Source organism: Castanea sativa, chromosome 1 (genome assembly GCF_040712315.1).
Source record: "Castanea sativa cultivar Marrone di Chiusa Pesio chromosome 1, ASM4071231v1".
Lineage (NCBI taxonomy): Eukaryota > Viridiplantae > Streptophyta > Magnoliopsida > Fagales > Fagaceae > Castanea > Castanea sativa.
In genome coordinates this window covers 8,563,781-8,582,252 of record NC_134013.1, presented here as the reverse complement: position 1 = coordinate 8,582,252, position 18,472 = coordinate 8,563,781, and the positions used below count along the sequence as shown (strand labels likewise).

At 34.3% G+C, this 18,472-nt stretch overlaps 1 protein-coding gene and 1 long non-coding RNA gene across 7 annotated transcripts; one reads left to right on the top strand and one right to left on the bottom strand.

The window, feature by feature from the left end:
• Positions 1–8,738: 8,738 nt before the first annotated feature.
• On the bottom strand, positions 8,739–15,671 carry LOC142621513 (uncharacterized). 6 transcript variants are annotated; one of them, XR_012841808.1, is made up of 6 exons: positions 15,187–15,671; positions 14,973–15,081; positions 13,500–14,866; positions 12,574–12,843; positions 11,936–12,195; positions 8,739–8,753 (listed from the first exon to the last, which is right to left on the bottom strand). It is a non-coding gene; the product is annotated as an uncharacterized LOC142621513 (long non-coding RNA). The 6 variants fall into 6 exon arrangements; XR_012841809.1 differs by lacking the exon at positions 8,739–8,753 and adding an exon at positions 11,464–11,478; XR_012841807.1 differs by lacking the exon at positions 8,739–8,753 and having other exon boundaries at positions 11,851–12,195; positions 15,187–15,667.
• Positions 8,787–10,882, top strand: LOC142621512 (uncharacterized). The gene is made up of 2 exons (XM_075794780.1): positions 8,787–8,929; positions 9,032–10,882. Exons 1-2 carry the CDS (start codon positions 8,858–8,860, stop codon positions 10,106–10,108), a joined length of 1,149 nt encoding a protein of 382 aa, XP_075650895.1. The 5' UTR covers positions 8,787–8,857; the 3' UTR covers positions 10,109–10,882.
• Positions 15,672–18,472: the final 2,801 nt, after the last annotated feature.

The following is an 18,472-nucleotide window of genomic DNA, read 5'->3' as shown; positions in this document are numbered from 1 at the left end:
AATGACTCCCAACCAGTTCCTCGATCTGATCCCTAGATGAAAACTTCACCTTGTCATGTAGAGTTGAGGAAACAACACCTAGGGCATGAAGCCAAGGTCTTGCCACAATAGCCGCGTAGGGAGAATCCATAATGAAATCCACTTCTACTACCTCTAAGCATGATTGCACAGGTAATCTAATTTACCCCTTTGGTATGACAACCTTCCCCTCAAAACTTATTAACGGTGAATCATACGCTGTCAGATCCTCAAGCTTCAAGTTTAACCCCTTGTACAAGTCAAGGTACATAATATCTGCACCACTACCCTGATCGACCATCACCATTTTCACGTCATAGCCCCCTATCCTCAACGTAACCACCAAAGCATCACCATGTGGCTAGATAGTCCCAATCTTGTCTTCTTCTGAGAAACCCAACATTGGTTGGATACTCCCCTTAGCCCTTTTCGGCTAAGAACTATAATCCTCGGCAAGGGTTCGTGCTACGGACATCACCCTAGAAGGACGAGAACCAGTCCTCTCAGGAGCAACAAAGATAACATTGATTGTACCCAAAAGAGGCCTTGAAGAAGTGTTGCCCTGATTTACCCAACCTGAATGGTTTTCCTGCCTATTGGGTCGATACAAAAACTACTTCAACCTTCTCTCCTTAACTAACTGCTCTAAATGATTCCACAGGGTCCTACAATCCTCAGTGGTATGACCCCTTTCTCAATGATATTGGTAATGAAGGTTCTGATTACGCCTCATAGGGTCCCCCGCCATCTTGTTAGGCCATTTGAAATATGGCTCATTTTGGATTTTCTCCAACAGCTGATATACCGATTCTCGAAATATAGTATTAACTACTTGAGGAGTGGTAGGACCAGATTGTCCGGCAAAATCTTTTCGGGGCCTATTGTTGTTGTCTCTGTCCGACCTGAAATCCCTCCTCTCTTGAGGGATAACCTTTGCCTTTTCCTTACCTTGCTGCTGATTTTTCTCAATCCGTTTATATTCATCAATGCGATCCATGAGCCGACGTACATTCCTTACAGGCTTTTTGGTCAAAGATTTCCTTAAGTCATGCTCGGTAGGTAGGTCAATCTTGAAAGTCCTTATTACTATATCATCAAAATCTCCATCGATCTCATTGAACATCTCCCAGTATCTGTCAGAGTATGTTTTCAGGGTTTCCCCTTCTCGCATGACCATAGACAGTAACGAATCTAGGAGCCGAGGAACTCTACTACATGTAATGAAGCGAGACCTAAACGCCCGGGTGAGTTCCATGAAGGAATCAATAGAACCTGCCCTCAAACCATTAAACCACCTCATCGCCACAGGTCCCAGGCTAGAGGCGAAGACTTTGCACATTAAAGTTTCATTCTTAGAATGCACCGCCATCCTCTGATTGAAATGACTCACATGCTCCACGGGGTTCGTTCGGCCAATATAAATGGTGAATGTTGGTTGGGTGAATCGCCGAGGGAGCTTCCGTTTTTCCACCCTACGTGTGAAGAGTGACTTGGAAATTTGGTGCAACGCCCTACTCATAGCATTATTTCTCAAGCCTCTAGAGGAAGGCTTCTTGCCCTCACAACCGCGAAGGTTATCCTCCTTGTAGGAAAAAGACTCACTATGAGGAGTTCTTGACCTGGGCCTGTAACTACTACCTTGAGTGTCCTCAAATGAAGGGTCAGAAAAGGAGGGAGTTCACCTTCACCTTTCGTGGTGCAACTTCTTCTTCAGCTGGTCAATCTCCAATTGCATGGCCTTATCATTTTCCTCGTGAGGAATTATGCTTCCACCTCATGAATGACTCCTATTAGTGTGCGCCGTGTGCACACTGCCTTCCTAATCCCTTTCCTGTTCAAGATGCAGGAAATGATCCTCACGCTGGAACCCCATAGACTCTGCATGGTGTGGACCTGAGCCTACCATAATGTTAAACTTCCTAGAACACAAGAATTCCCACAGACGCCGCCAATTGTAAGGTCACAATTTGCACCCGAACCCAAAAGTAAGAATGAAATAGGTCCAAAAAGTCTAATACAATAAAATTTGTAAAGAGTGAGCTTGAAATCTAGGTTTTAGTGATGTTGAATAACAAAAATGATGGGCTAGATTGCAACATCATACACATTGGATTGTTATGTAACAGAAATTGTCCTCGAACACAAGCCGAGGATGATTGATATTATCTTTCACTCTTTCAAAGATAGATTATAATTATGGATGCTAATGCGTACAGTGTTTTCTCCCTATTTTCTCCAATCCCCATTCTGAATGTCTCCCTTTGCTTTTTATATCATCCCCTTTCTTCTCCCTATCTTCCATATATAAATCAGATTACTTATTTAGATACTTGTCCCATCAACTTATCACTGAAGTCTTTAGAGGCAGCTGTAAGGCTGAACACTGATGCTTAAGCAACACTTCCCCATTAATGCGGCCTAAAAGTAAGCTACAGAGCATTCAACGCGGTGATAACAGCTTTATCTTAGATATTTCGTAGCCCTTCCTCTTATCTTCTACATCCACCATGCCTACCCTTACTTATAGGATTTCCTAGAATATCGTCTTTGGACGTCAGACAACCTTTTCCAATCTCGGCTTTAACTAGCCGAGGACACACTCTTCCTCGGATCACTTCCTTGGATAACCTTAATCTGACCTCACCTCTTCATCCATCAACAATACCTCTTGGGCTAATATTCCCACATCTTGGGACCATTCAGTGTTCTAGGATTGGGCCTCTACCCCAACACACATTCCCGGGCCCATTGACCCCACAACTTCAATCTTCAAGCTTCTTTGCCATTTTGAACTCTGTTAAATTACTGATTATCCTAAAAGTTTAAGCTATTGAGATATAGTAAATTTAACCAATACTTCTAACACTCCCCCTCACGTGTGGGTCGAAACTACCTTTTAATAGGTGAGGCCCAACACGTGGGAATTTAAATGGAAGGTAGAGTGGAGGAGACAAAGATCGAATTCAGGATCTCATGCTCTGATACTATGTTAAATTACCGATTGTCCCAAAAGCTTAAGTTATTGGGATATGGTAAATTTAATCATTTAACCAATACTTCTAACAAACTCAATAGTAATAAGAACGTGTTATATTTCTTCAATTCATTACCATTATTGCACTAAAATTATTTATTTATTAAAAAGAATAAAAAAATTAAGTTCATCCCCTAATAACTGCTCTCTTGTGCATTGCATATGATAAGGTAACTTTTAACTAAACTAGTAAGTTGCCCGTGCGATGCACAGATTATATTGTAATATTTTATGTAAGATGGTTTTGGAGAATTTTTTTTCATATATTATAGCAAAATTGTTATAGAATTTTGTTAGTAAAAAGTTTATCATAAGAAAAAAAAAATTATATATTGCACACACACATATCCATTATAATTATTTAGTTCAAGTAATGAGAAATAAGAAAACAACTTTGGAGGAATATTGTAAAATAAAAGTTAATATAAAATGTGTCTTTTTTTTTTCCCTTAATTCTATAAAAAAAAAAATACACATCTCAAACACCCACAATCAATCACATCATTTAAAATACTCACAAATCTACCTTAACATTAAAATTGTAGTTGCCATTGTCACGCAATATAAAATGCATGCCCCCTTCTTTGGTTGTAGCCAACTTATACGGGTTAGGATTAGATGTGAGAAGAATGAAAGAGTTAGGTAGGTATCATCAAAAGATTGAAGGTAAATGAAATCATTTTTGGTCTGTTATGACATGGGATGGCATGAAGGGCTATAGGTAGGTATATATAAAGGAGTAGAAGTGCAACAAGTGAAAATGATGAATTGAAATGCAAAGAATTTTATGTGTATATGTGAGGGAGGAATAGTCTTGAAAAATTGAACCAAAAAATACAAATAATAATTACATTTTAATTAGAAAAGTTTTGAAACATTGAACCAAATGAAACAAAAAATCAATATTTAATTTGTTCTTATCTCTAATGTAGCACTTGAGGATATTTCAGTTCTTTTTTTATAGAATGCGCCACTTAACAGAATCTTATATTTTTCCACATAAGGTCTATGCTTTATGTATATTGATGATTTTGACAGATAATATGTTTTACTTGAATATTTTCATTGTGGTAGGACAAATAGAATGAAACAAGTGCTTCATCACATTCGAAGTAGAAAAGCTTTCACCTAGCCAATTCCTATTAAAAAAAAAATCCTGAAGCTATTAAAATTTCAAAGAAAAGGAAAAGCCCATCAAGAAAATTAAATTAAATACCATAAAAAAAAATTAAATACACTAATTCTCCCAGTTATCATATAACTGCAAGTCTAGCTAAAAGATATCAAGGAACAAATAAAAGATTAAGTGGCTATGGTAGTTACTAGGGTTTTGAGGTGGCCGAAAGAAATGAGTCCTAATGTGAGTCTCTCTTTATTTGTTTTTAGTTTTTAGTTTCTTTTTATTTTTAGATTTTAGTTTTTAGCTTTTTTTTTTAATCCTAACATTAGTGACTCTCTCCCTCTCTCTCTCTCTCTTTTAACCTAGCATGAGTCTCTCTAATATTGCTAAAAAATTAAAGATATTAAAAAATGGCAAGACTTAAATACTATTTCTTAGATTCCCCTTTTAAGATTTAGTCATGTAGATTTTTTCTCATGGGATGGAAGTGTATTTTTTTAGTTAAGTAGCTACATGACTGAATCTTAAGAAGGGAACTAAGGAACATAACCTAAGAAATAGCACCTAAAATACCGTACCTAAGTTTTGTCCATTAAAAAAATAAATTAAATTATAATGAGGTGTAAATTTGTGAAGTTTGCAAAATCGATATTTCAAAATTTTAACAGGTCAATAACTTTGGTTTTATATTATTTATAGGTTTATAGCTTATAGATACATAATTTGTGTGAGTGACTACAAACTGTAAAGTTAAAGCTTTTTGGCCAAAATGGAAAATTAGCAATAATTTCTAAACAATATAATTAGTAGTTACTGTTTACAAACTATATTTTTTACTAGCATCTCAAGTCTAAAAGACTCGATTTTGGGCCTATAAATCGAGTCTTTGAGGGTCAATTTTCATAGTCTGATTCTGTCTGATGTGGCATTTTTCCGCATGACGTCCACTTGAAAATCGAGTCTCTAAGACTCAATTTATAAGCAAATATCCTAAAAGTCCAAACATAACAACTTTAAATACAATTTTCATAGCATTATTTTACCTTCTTTCTCTTTCTTTTCCCCTCTGTCTCTTTCACCTGAGTTTACCAAGCTTCTCTTTCAAACCCTCTGTCTCTTTCACCTGAGTTTACCAAGCTAACAAACAAAGAAGAAGAAGCCACAGCCGTCACACCATCAATTTGCCCCTTCAGATCTGCTAGTTTTTCTCCATCCTTTCGCGAAACTGACATTGCAAATCTCTTCTTTGGCCTCCGATTTGCAAAACCCAAGAGTTTGATCTCCATTTCGGAGACACGCGCCGCCATGCGTGGTGGCCGTCGACCCACGAGCCGTCATAGATTTCGCGTCGAATGGTGGTTCATGAAACCAACGCCACAGATCTCTTCTTCGACCTCCGATGTGTAAAACCCAAGAGACAGGCGTCCATCTTCAGGCTAACGCACCTCCTCTTGTGGCCTGAAATTTTGCCATCGACCCACACGTCACCGAAGATCACTGTTGGTTGTGTTGCTCCGATTCCGAAGAACCCATGCCTTCTTCCTGCACTTTTAGAACCCAAGAACTGTGTTGGTAGTGGTTCTTGTGGGTTCTGGGGTTTTCATCACTTTGTATTTTGGGAATTTAGAGACAGTCTCATATACGAAGTGAACCCTTTTCGTGCTTTTGTCAAAAAGCATGGAGAGGAGGCTGGGAGAGACTTGGGAAGAAGAAGAACAAGAACTCAGTTGGGTTTTTTTTTTTTTTTTTTTTTTTTTGGCTTGGAGGATAAATCGAGCTGCTAACTGTCGAGATATAAATCAAGTCTCAGAGACTCGATTTTCAGGTGGGCGCCACGTGGAAAAATGCCACATCAGACCATAGAAATCGAGTCTTTAAGACTCGATTTATTGGTCTAAAATCGACTCTTTTAAACTCAAGATGTTAGTAAAAAATATAGTTTGAACACAGTGCCTACTAATTATATTGTTTGGCAAACTAAGTTAATTTCCCATTTTGGCCAAGCTTGCTAGACATGATGACAAAACTGATGTGTCAAACTTTTAAAAGGTTAATAAAAAGTCAAAAACTTTGGTTTTATATTATTTTATAGATACCTAATTTGTGTGGGTAACTACAAATAGTAAAGTTAAAGTTTTTTGCTGGACATGATGACAAAATTATTTTAATAAAAAAAAACACTTAAAAAAGTCAAGTTAGGGTCAGGTTTAGATATCCATGCATACAAATTTGGGTAGAAATTAGGTACGAGTATTTAACAGATATCAAGATCTAAGTATTCATAGGTAAACATTTTGGGTTAGGTTCGAGTATACCCAACTCAAACTTGGTCTATGACGATTCCTATATGGTGCATCTTCTTTATCATTAAAAGTTTCACTTTAAAAAAAAAATTTTATTTTCTAATGTCGGTTATTAGAATTTTATCTTAGGTTTTATCATAAACAAGATATGAAATATACTCCTACCCCTGCTGGTTTCCGGAAACACAGTTATATATATATATAACAATATCCTATCAACATAATCTCATTATTAAACTCTCGTCTTTGAACTCTCCGATCTTTTGCTATGGATGATTCATACTTCTATTCTTTCCCAACGGGTTATAGGTTTCTCCCCACCCATGAACATTTAATTTTTCATTATCTAATGAAAAAGTTCAAAGGTGAGCCACTACCGCCACACAGGATTTTTGACGTAGATCTTTACCAGTACCATCCAGAGGATCTCACTAGTAAGTTCTAAAGTTTATATACATACTACTATCTATTACTTTCTTCCTTTAAACCCTAATAATGGAAACCATAGTATATTAATTATCTTCCTTGTTCCTTTACTTTTCTTTATTTATTCTTTCCCCTGCTTTTTAACGTGATTGGCTTCTTACTATAGGTTTGTTGTTGTATATTATATATTCACCTTTTTTTTTTCTCTCTCACACACACATACATATATATTAACTTCTTGGTTTAATTCTTTATTTCTTTCCTAGATAAAAGAAACTTCTCAGTCATGTATACTGCTATATATATTTTAGGACAATATAATCATGTGTGCCTCTTCTTTCTCTTCTGTTTTTTTCTTTCTTTTTTTTAATCATACAAAAGTTGCAGATTGTAATAACTATAAGATTTTTGGAAAAGTTAAGCGACAAATTAATATGTTATTAGATACTTAAATTTTCGTTTTTTTTTTTTCCTTCAAAATCCTTTAAGCCCCCTCTATTTTACTATTAAAAATTTTAAATTATGTGCAAATTTTATTTAGTGATCGTTCATATTTTAAAAGGAAATTATACAAGTATACTCATCTAATAAAATTGTCATATATCGCTAGCTCTTCTTTAACTTTAAAAGCATTTAAAGTATATGTTCTTTAAAAAAAAAAAAAACACTCACAATTTTACCAAAATATTATATTAAAAAACCCTCTTTAGTATAAACTATTTTTCTTTTAAAAAATAATCTCTTTTTTATTTTGTTTTTGAAGTGTTAGGGATACAAGAATGCATTATTATTATTTTTTAAGAAAAAAATATGCTGCGATTTTATAGTTCAAGGTTTGGGGTAGTTTATATTAACATGGTATTGTTTAGTTAATCTGAAACTAATGGATTTATATGCATTTAATATTTTTCTACTACTAGTATTAAAAAATATTTAAAAAATAATTATGCATGACTTAGTGAAAGAGAATATTTTAACTTGAAATATATAAAACTAACTTAATCGAATTTTCTTATATACATGAAATATAAGAAATCATATTAAAGACATTTGTTAATTATAAATTATACATATATGGTGTGTGTTATTTTGTGAATTTTTACTATATATATATACACACACACACTTAGTTTGACCCTTTTGAAAAAGTTAAATAAAAAAATTTATAACTTTGTCACTCTTTTGAGCGTTTGTATCCTTTCGCTGAAAAATCCTTGTCCATTTTAAATTTAACATAAGAACCTACTTTTTCTATTTTATATACTTATTTTTCAAAATACCACACATTATATTATTTAGTTTACACTACACTTCATTAAAATATCAAAATTTTTTGATTTTATTAATTGTTTATCTTCTACATACACAATAACCATAATCCACTTTTTTTTTCATCCTCAAGATACATAAAAAAATTAAAAATTAAAAAATTTAATGTAAATTTATACGGTTATTATAATAATAATGTATTTTTACACGACTTTGTATAGTTTAATTTTTAAATAGGTGAATTTTGGGCTTGGTTGACTATAATGTGATACTTTTATTATTATTATTATTATTATTATTATTATTATTATTATTATTATTATACAATCACTAGTACAAGTGCTCTAAGAGTAGTTTAATGTTTTCTCTTTATCTTTTGTTTTATTTTTTTTAGTCTTTTGTTTATTTTAATGGTGAGTAAAATAGTCATATTAATTTCTTTTTATTGAACAATAATCAGAAAACTACAAGTTAATTAATGAGGAAGCGTGGTACTTTTTCACCCCAAGGGACCGGAAGTACCCGAATGGATCTCGACCAAATCGATCCGCTGGTGATGGATCTTGGAAACCAACTGGCATACCTATAAGAATCGGACAATTCGATGAATATACAGGATGGAGAAGATCACTAGATTACTATGAAGGCTCACATAAAGGTGAAAAGTCAAAGAGAACTAAATGGAAAATGATTGAATATACAGTTAAAATTGAAGCAAATGCTCAGCCAAACAATATAAATGTTGGAAATGGCATGCAGGTACGGATTTAATGACTTTTCCTAATTGCTGCAGTTTTTTTTTTTTTTTTTCCCTTTTATTTATTTATTTATTCTTATATATATATATGTTCTTTTTGGCAGTTGGACAAGTGGGTTCTATGTAAGGTTTATGAAAAGGTTACAAGCAAGAAGGATGAGGATGACAACAATACACAGAACACACAATCTGATCAAAGAAACCCATCGACATCTCCTTCGGTAAGCAATCATGATTCTTCACCTAGAATTATACCCAATTCGTTAGATGTGCATGGAAATCAGCTTGAAGCTACAACCTCAACAACATTGAACCATACACATGTTTATCATATGCCTCCCCAGATTCGACATTTTTACCCTTCTTTGGAATCCACGTACAATTTCTACAATCAATCTTATCACAACATGATTAATTCTACGCCCAGAGTTGTACCCAATTCATTAGATGTGCATGGAAATCATCTTGAAGCTACTACCTCAACAACATTGAACCATACACATGCTTATCATGAGCCTCTTTTGGTATCCACATGCAATTTCTCCAATCAATCTAATTACAACATGATTGATTCGTCACCCAGAGTTGCACCCAATTCATTAGATGTGCATGAAAATCATCTGGGAGCTACTACCTCAACAACATTGAATCATGCACATGTTTATTATGAGCCTCTCCAAACTCAACATTTTAACTCTTCATGGGGATCCACCAATAATTTCCCCAATCAATATCCAGTTAATTACAACATGGAAATGACAACTCTGAATCATACTGCAATGTCTAGTTCTTCTGAACAGCCTACTCATGTTAGGGAGGATGACCCACTGCTTGAAGCGCATGGAATTAACACTTTTGGAAGTAAGCAAGAGCAACAAGATGATTTGTCTAAGATGACTTCAATGGCCACCAATTCTCATGAGCTGCCTACTCATGCTAGGAAGTATGAGCCGCCGCTACCTGAGGTGCATGAAGATGATACTTTTGGTAGTAAGCAAAAGCAACAAGTTTATTTGTCTGAGACAGGTGACATAACCAACGATTGGGTTCTTTCCGATTCCCATTTTGACATAAGTAATCTTGACTCCAGTGATTGGCTCCTTTCCGATTCCGATTTTGATATGATTGATCTTGACTTCAGTGACATATTAGATGACGATAATCACAAGCCAAACACCTAAATTTAGTAGCACTCGTATATTATCTAAAAGTTGTTTAGGTGGTATTTTTCAATCATGTCTAGGTGGTGTTTTTCAATCAGTGTCTTTCTAGTTTAGGTGGTATTTTTCAATCATGTCTAGGTGGAGTTTTTCAATCAGTGTCTTTCTTTTATTTGTTGAGTAACTTGAGTAATGATGTTGATTTTCAACTGATCTTTGGAGTAATTTTTTGTTTTTTTACTATTGTATTTGATAGTTGATTTCCCTTTATATTTACAATTATTAACACATATAATTAAGCATTCAGTTATTTGTCGTGTAATTGAGTGTTAGTGTTCATTTCAACTGATCTTTGAAGTACTAATTTGTTTATTCATTATTGTATTTGCTAGTTGATATCATTGATATCTATATTTTTTTTAAACACAAATACTTTAGCATCAGTTTATTAAAATCTCAAATGTTTAAGCTTAGTTGTGGACATTCACTAGTGTAATTGTTGCCTGGTCATCTGTGTGCAAACGAGGCAACCTCGTCCACTTGTTTTGCCAATTTTGGTAACACTAGAAAGCGGGGATGTTTTATAAATCTCTCAATTACAGTGCGATTGAAATAGAATGAAAATTGAATCATCGTATGTGATAGTTGGATATACATCTGAAAACTAATTTATTAACCAAGCAAAATATTTATGTTTTCCAGTTGTGAGTTAATTAAGGGCAAAAGATTGTGCACCAATGCACCAATCTAACACCATGAGACGTGCCTAGAAAATATTCTTGTCAAGCACGCACGAAGAACTACAAATTAAATTGTATCATGCACTATTTAAACTTATTAACTGGAAAATAAACTCCTGATATTGAGCACAACTCCTAAATATTTAAATCATTATTTTCTTCTCAAGAGCTAAAATAAACACTTTCTCAACAGTAATTTCTCATGGCTTTCCCACTTGAAGATATTTAAAGTGTTATTACTAATGTCACCACCACAAATATATCTAGGCGAAAATTAATTACAAATCCTCAAATACAGTAAATTAAGTTCCTTCCTAGTTAAATTTACACACCTCCATTGATTAATACAACATAAACAGTATAATATTTTCTAAAGAAAATTTGGATGTTTAATTTTAATTGGCGAATTTATACACCCGGTGTATTTAAATTTTGTCCAAACATCCAACTCTAAAATAGAGGATCCAGGTGGACTTGAACCACCAACCTCCCAAACCACGTAGTTTGAGCGCTCTCACCAGTTTGAGCTTATAGATCCATGTACAGGTAGAACCAGTTTCTCAACCAAAAAAAAGTACAGGTAGAACCCAATAACAACACAATTACACCACAATAAGCTTTGCCTAATGCAGTAACATTTAGATATGCAGCCTAGAAAAAGAAATCTCGGTTAATCATTCGGTTTGGGGTCTTTAAATCAACTAAACTTCCATCAATTGACCGCCATACACAAAATATTAAGATACCATACCAACAATAGTAATTGCAGGGTTTATAAAGGATATTATTCACATATACCAAAGGATTAAAAATTGGAAAAAAAAAAAATTCCATCTACAACGCATTGTCAGGGTTTATAAAGGATATTATTCACATATACAACATATATGTTACTAGCATCAAAGACCTATAAAGTTAATAGTCCCCCACAATAGTTTCCTAGGAGAGCAATGTTACCAAAAATAACTTCCCCAATTGCAACACAACAAGATTATCAAGCAAATGTCTCAGGCCAACCATAACTTTCCCATTTGAATGAGATTTTAAGAGTTAGGGCTAATGTAAAATATAACAAAACTAAAGATGGAGATTCACATGAATAACTGACCTTATGAAATGAAATAGAAACCACAAAGGGATATCACTGAATCATGAATTGCATTTTGACTTGAGTTTCTGACTTGAATTGGGCATTGCATTTTACCAAGACGAATAACCAACCTTGTATAAATAAGGTATTGGGTATTCGATGTACGATTTTAAATCAACGAGTCCAGCAAACGCAATCCTTGAGGTCTCGCACAAGTCTTCAATATCAGTCTCAATAATCTTCAAATCCTAGGTGGAACATGGAATTACAATACTGACCTGATGATGATGAACATATACAAAATTTATGCCTGACTGGAGAAACATATATTCTCCAAATCATACTCAAAAACGAAGTATGGACCCTTAATAATTATAGCAGTAGCAGTATATAAGTAAGAACATATAAATTAATTAAATGAAAGCTCACTATTCACCCCAATATGCACAACAAGAAGGTATCAGCTTTATCAAACTAATAATCTTATTGAAACCGCACCAAAAAATCAGTCTACAAAGGAGTTTAATGTAATTTAAGGCAGCAACGCAAAATCAGCAATGACAACAACCCAAAATATGCGGGGTAGACAGACATTTACTTTTTAACATTCAAGCAATGACAAATAAAGCAACATATTACAGGAAGCTTGAAAATACCGGCAAAAGTGTCAAGAGCTAAATGACATGACATTGGAATAAGAAACGCTGATCTTTATCCTGGTTCATGAACTAGAGCAACTTTGAAAAGGCATCACAATTCTGGAAGCTAAAGCAATTTGTTTCAAAACAAACAAACGCCTCGAGGAATTTCAAAGAGAAAATCTACATCAACAAAGACTTCAGCCCCAACACAAGTACAAAGAGGCACTCCACAGCAGAACTGACCAGAATACACCACAATACAAGCTGTCTCAAGAGATATACATCCTGCATCCAGTGTATGATACACATTAATTAGAAAACAGAAACAGATGTCTGCCAAGCTCTACCACAAAACAAAAGAACCTTCATTGCCCAGCAGCAACCAGAGATATCGCAAAATGGAAAACAGAAACAGATGAACAAAAATAACACTAGGAAAAACAAATGGAGTGCCCTAAAATCAAATGTTGGCACTCTACACAATCAAAACCATTGAACAGTTGAACTCCCAAACTCACCCTCCATCCCATTATTATGGGGAGATGAAAGTGCCAGTTGAGCTATACTGTCCTATAGCTCATTATTATGAGGAGAAGAAACATATTTAATGCAATTAAGCAATAAGTAAAGTGCAAAAAAGATAGGCACAAATGAATTCACCAATTTTGCTACTACTAATAACCACTGAAACGACTAATAAGCCAAAAAAAAAAAAGGGTAATCATAGAAGACAATCATCCAGTTGAAGTTTGCCAGACAATGACTGATCAAAATACATCAAAGCCACAAAAAATAGCTATGAAAGTTGAAAATTCTTTAAGACACAATTAGAATAAGTGCAGTACAGGACACATCATAATAATCCATTGGCAAAGGAAGGAATAAAATTATAAACATTTTGCTAAAAGAGCCTTAACATGCATCACTTGTCTTGAAATTACCTTCGCTGTTATAGCAAGCATAACACGTCCAAGCAAGCTAGGAGTCAAAACAGCAGATTTCTGCAAGTCATAGAATTGATCAACCATACATATGAAGAATCCACAACTAGGCCCAGAACTTGATCAGCAGTGATTCTGGTTAAGCAACTAGAGAGCACGCTACTTTATACGGTTACATTATGTAATACAAAGCTTTACACCCCACAATTGATAAACAGATACAGAAGTTGAGTACAAACTGTACTGAACACTCGAATCCTAAATGAGGAACATAAAACTATAAACAACCTTGCTACAGAGCATGAAGTCCACACACGACTTGTGCAATAATAAATGACCAGCGCACAAAGGCATTGAATAATTCAAGTCCGAAATATGATGCCTCCCCATTCATATGCAATTGTCAGTAACCAATTGGAACTGTGTGGTAGAATGAAATTTATGGGCATTGTGCTAACATTTGGTAAATAAAAATGTAAGTACCAACTCATTTGCTTAGTTGCTTATATTATTTATTATATTTCTCTAAGCATGCCACCTCCAGTTGGATCCACGATTATAAACAAAAGGAATAGCATATCCAGATTTTTAAAAATAGAATGAAGCATGTTGTGGGGCATATTGTAGTTGAAAATTTATGTGTGCTTTCATGCTGATGATATGCTCAAAATTATTAAGCTTGTTAAATGGATTATAGGGCAATGCTTGGGCTGTAAATTGTAATAGATTGGAAATTAAATATTGCAAATTTGCAATTTACCTTTTGTGTTAATGAACCTTTTTGATGGGCAGCATAAGGAGCAGCTACTCTGGCCACGCTTGTCTGTATAGGGTAATGTATACTAGTTTTTTGCGAGTTGGGCAAAACTAAAAGGTTTTGAGCCTTTTGACTTTTGAGAGAGAGATTATAAAAATATAAATAATATAAAAATAATAATTAAAAAAATAATATTAAAAAAAAAAGAAGAAGAAGAAGAGGAGAGAGAGAAACACGCACGCAAGGGAGGAGCCCGGCCCAAAAGCCCAAAATGGAAAAAAAGGCTGGGCCGTCTCCCCCCAAAACCCAAAAAATAGAAGATTTCATTAAGTGTGGTTTTGACCTGCCATGCAAGCGCACCTGTCATGGCAAAGGTCGATTGATAACAACACACATTATACCTCTCTCGCTTCTCTCCATCAGATTCATTGAATGATTGATATAATAACACAACATATATGCCAAACTTCTCTCATAAGCTTATTCAAACCAACCAGCCTTTCTATTTTATCTTCACAATCAACGGTCCCCGCAAGTAAATCTTTATGCGATAATCAAACTCCATCGCCAACGATCTGATCCTCGGGCACGTCACCATTTCTTGAAAACACTGAAAAGTTTATCAAATTCAAAAACATTGAGCATAAGAAATTCAAGAAAACCAGATCGAGATATAAATTATAGAATACAGGATTTCGATTCTTTTGATTACGAACCTCCGGTGAAGAAACTTATATGCTATTCGTCGAATTGAATTGGTCCCGAAAGTAAAATCCTTGAGTTATAATCAAAGATCCTCAGCCAGGTCACCATTTCTTGAAAATACTGAAAGTTTATCAAATTCAAAACAATTGAGCATAAGTAATCAATGAAACCCGGGTCAAGAAAGCGAATTATAGAATAAAGGATTTCGAATCTTTGATTACGTACCTCTAGTGAAGAAATTTATATGGTATTCATCGAAATTGAATCGTTGAGAACCTTGAGATTGAGATTCGCAACGGCTGTGACGAACATGCCTTGACATAAAGATTTTCGGTCATCCGAAGTTCCGAACTCAGTGGATCTAAAGCTAATAAGAAACGGTAATCGAAACGTTTGAATAGAGGAATCTGATATTGGAGAACGGTGATCGAAACGGAAAAAAAGCCATAATCGAAACGGAAAAAAGCCATAATCGAAACGTAGAAGAAGAAACGGCCTGGTCTAATCTGAGGAATTTGGATTTGAAGAAATAGGGAGGAACAGATCTGAGAGAAACGTTTTTCATGTGAGAAAGAGAATAATAGCGGGAATGAAAGATGAGCGGATGAGGAGAGAAGGAAAGTTTATATAGTGAAATCTTTGATTTATCAGACGGTTCTGATTGCTTGATGAAAAAATTATAAACGGTTGGATTTGAGAGATGAAAAAGGAGTAGTGATTTTAGGGTGCAAGATTAGGGTAAGGCATCGACGGCTCTTATACGAAGGGAGAGAAGGTTCTCGATAAATTTTGGTTGGGGTGAGATATTTTTAGCATTCACACGTGTTTAAATGCTAGTGGTCCATGTGAGTCACCTACCAAAAAAAATCAACGTCTATACTATATACAACCTGTTTGGCCACATGACTACTTACATCTCTGTTTATAAAAAAGATTTAGAAATTTAGTTATTAAATATGTCAAAATGTCCATTTTTCTTTTTTATGACTTAAACCCAAATTCAGGGCGGCTTAACGAATTTAGGGGCTCCAGGCGAAAACTTTAAACAGGGCCTTTTATTATATTTAATCATTGATGATGTAAGAAAAATTAATAGGCTGAATGCTTCGAACTTCAAAGGGCTAGCAATTGATTGAAAGATCTGAAAAAAGAAAACACGATCAAAGGTGACCGGGGTAGACCGACCAAGGACCCTCCAATGTTAAAGTTAGTTTCTTTCTTTGATTCTAAAATTCTAACTTTTCAGAAGTTGTTTTGAACTTACTTTCACTTGATGTGAATGAACGAATGAACGTTTATATAGTGTGGTCTTGGAGCAGTTAGTTGTCTCGTAACTTTTCCTACGAATGAGGAGTTCAGGGGATTTGAGGTTAACTTCCACAACCGCTGTAGGAGTTAGAACATTTTATCTCCTATAACTATTGTGGAAGTTAAGTCCTGGGAAAGAAGTTGATAGGGTATGATGAAGTACCAACCTCGACATCGTCCATAGAGGTCGTCCAGGACAAGGCCAGCGAAGCAAGGATTATGGAAACCTCGTCAATAACTATCTCGTCCATGGAGGAAGAATCTTGGACAAGATTCATATGATCAGGGGACAAAACTACGTCGTCTCGTCCTGAAGAGCCACAAACCTCGTCCTGAACAAAGGCCGTCCACAGGGGGAACAACCTTTGTTCCTAAGCGTGGTACGCTGAACAGGAAGATCCTCGAACGAGGCCTTCACACTTAGGAAAATTCCCGAGTGTGTGTTGCAACCAGTGGCAGAGCTAGAATTTTAGTCTAGAGGGGGCAAAATTAAAAAACGATATTAAAAGTAAAATTTATCTAAAAAACACTAATCAACAATAATAACAAAATAAATAAACAATTGTAAGCAAATATGAATATATTTCATATTAAAAAATAAATAAACAAAAACAACAAATTCATAAGTACTAAAAAATTTACAAATTGATGGAGTAAAAATATGATTAGTATTACTTAAAAAATATAATGAATAAATGTTTGAAATTATTTTTTGTGATTGGTGACATGCCAATTTGTAAGACATAAGTAGTAAAATTTGTAATATCTCTAGTATCATTCAAAGATAAAATGCTGTGAAAAGTATCATAAATAGTAAAAATGGTGTAAATAATGATATAAAAAAAATAGTGAAATAGGTGATTTGGTCACTTTCAAGTTTCAACAAATAGAAGTCTTTTTTTTTTCCTCCATGTGACTATTAATACAAAAAATAAATAAATAAATTAGTAGTCAGGGGGCAGGTGCCCCCCCTCGCCCCCCTCTGGCTCCGCTAGTGGTTGCAACTCCTTATTACACGCATAACTTTCAGTAACCGTTATGTGAGAAGTATATAACTCCTAAGCAGTTGTGGAAGTTATCTGTGAATCCTCACACCTCCTCGAATCCAGGGGAGGTTACAAGTTTGATAACTGTCTTTGTGACACTATATAAACGCTCATTCAGACAAAACAAAGGTACGTTTTACATTTCCTAAAAATTTGGAACTCCAAAATTATAGAGAAAAAACTAACTTTGCCATCGAAAGGTTCTTGGCCGGCGACCCCGGTCACCTTTGATCACATTTCTTTCTTTTTCAGGCCATCAAGACAGTGAGTAATCCTTTCAAGTTCGAAGCATCCAATCTATTGATTTTTATCGCATTATCAGAAGTTATAATGGTGAACCCAAATTCTGACACGTGGTCTAATTTAGTTCTTATACATTAATTTCTAGAAATTATTCCAAGTGTCAGGGCTCGTCCAGGGGTTTCCTTATGGATGACCATCCTAACAAGGGAAGGCATTCTTGCCTTCTTGCTCTGGATGACCCCTATGGACGAGTTGGAGTTTGTCTATTTTTGTTCACCATCAATTATAAATTCATATATTTTTTTCAATTAAAATTTATTTTCCTTGCTTTTAGAGAAGCAAAATTACTAATTAAGTTTTTGCATTCAAGTTCTGTTAACATTTCCTTTTCAATTGATAATATGACTAATCTACTTAATCTTTCTGGTGACATAGTTGATCTTAAATAGGATTTTATTATTTTTAATTTTGAAAAACTTCTTTCTGTGGATGCATCTATAATAGGTATAGTTAATAATATTCTGAAAGCAATACATGCATTTAGAAAAGATTCTAGCCTCTTTATATAATTTAGTACATTAATTGGAGATTTTTCATTTATTTGCAAAACTTATTTTAAAATTTTTAATTCTGAAAATAAATCTAAGCCATCAATATCAAAATAAGTTTCATGTGTGAGAAAACATTCAAGATTAAGACAATTTTTTTTCAAATTATTATCATCTAGTGATTTAGTTTTTCAAAATTAAATAAAAAACCAAAAATATTTTCATATATTTGAAATTGTTAAAATTAATATTAATACAAAGTAAATTATTCTAAATTTATAATTTTGTTATCAATACTCTTTTTTTGTGTAGGATTGTAGCAGTAAACATTCTTTCTTTCTTTTTTTTGAGCAAAAACTCGTAGGA

Excerpts from the sequence above, each read along its gene's own strand:
- LOC142621512 (XM_075794780.1), top strand. The coding sequence starts at position 8,858 with ATGATTGAATATACAGTTAAAATTGAAGCAAATGCTCAGCCAAACAAT. Across the intron at positions 8,930-9,031 it reads ATGTTGGAAATGGCATGCAG|TTGGACAAGTGGGTTCTATG; the intron begins GTACGGATTTAA and ends TCTTTTTGGCAG.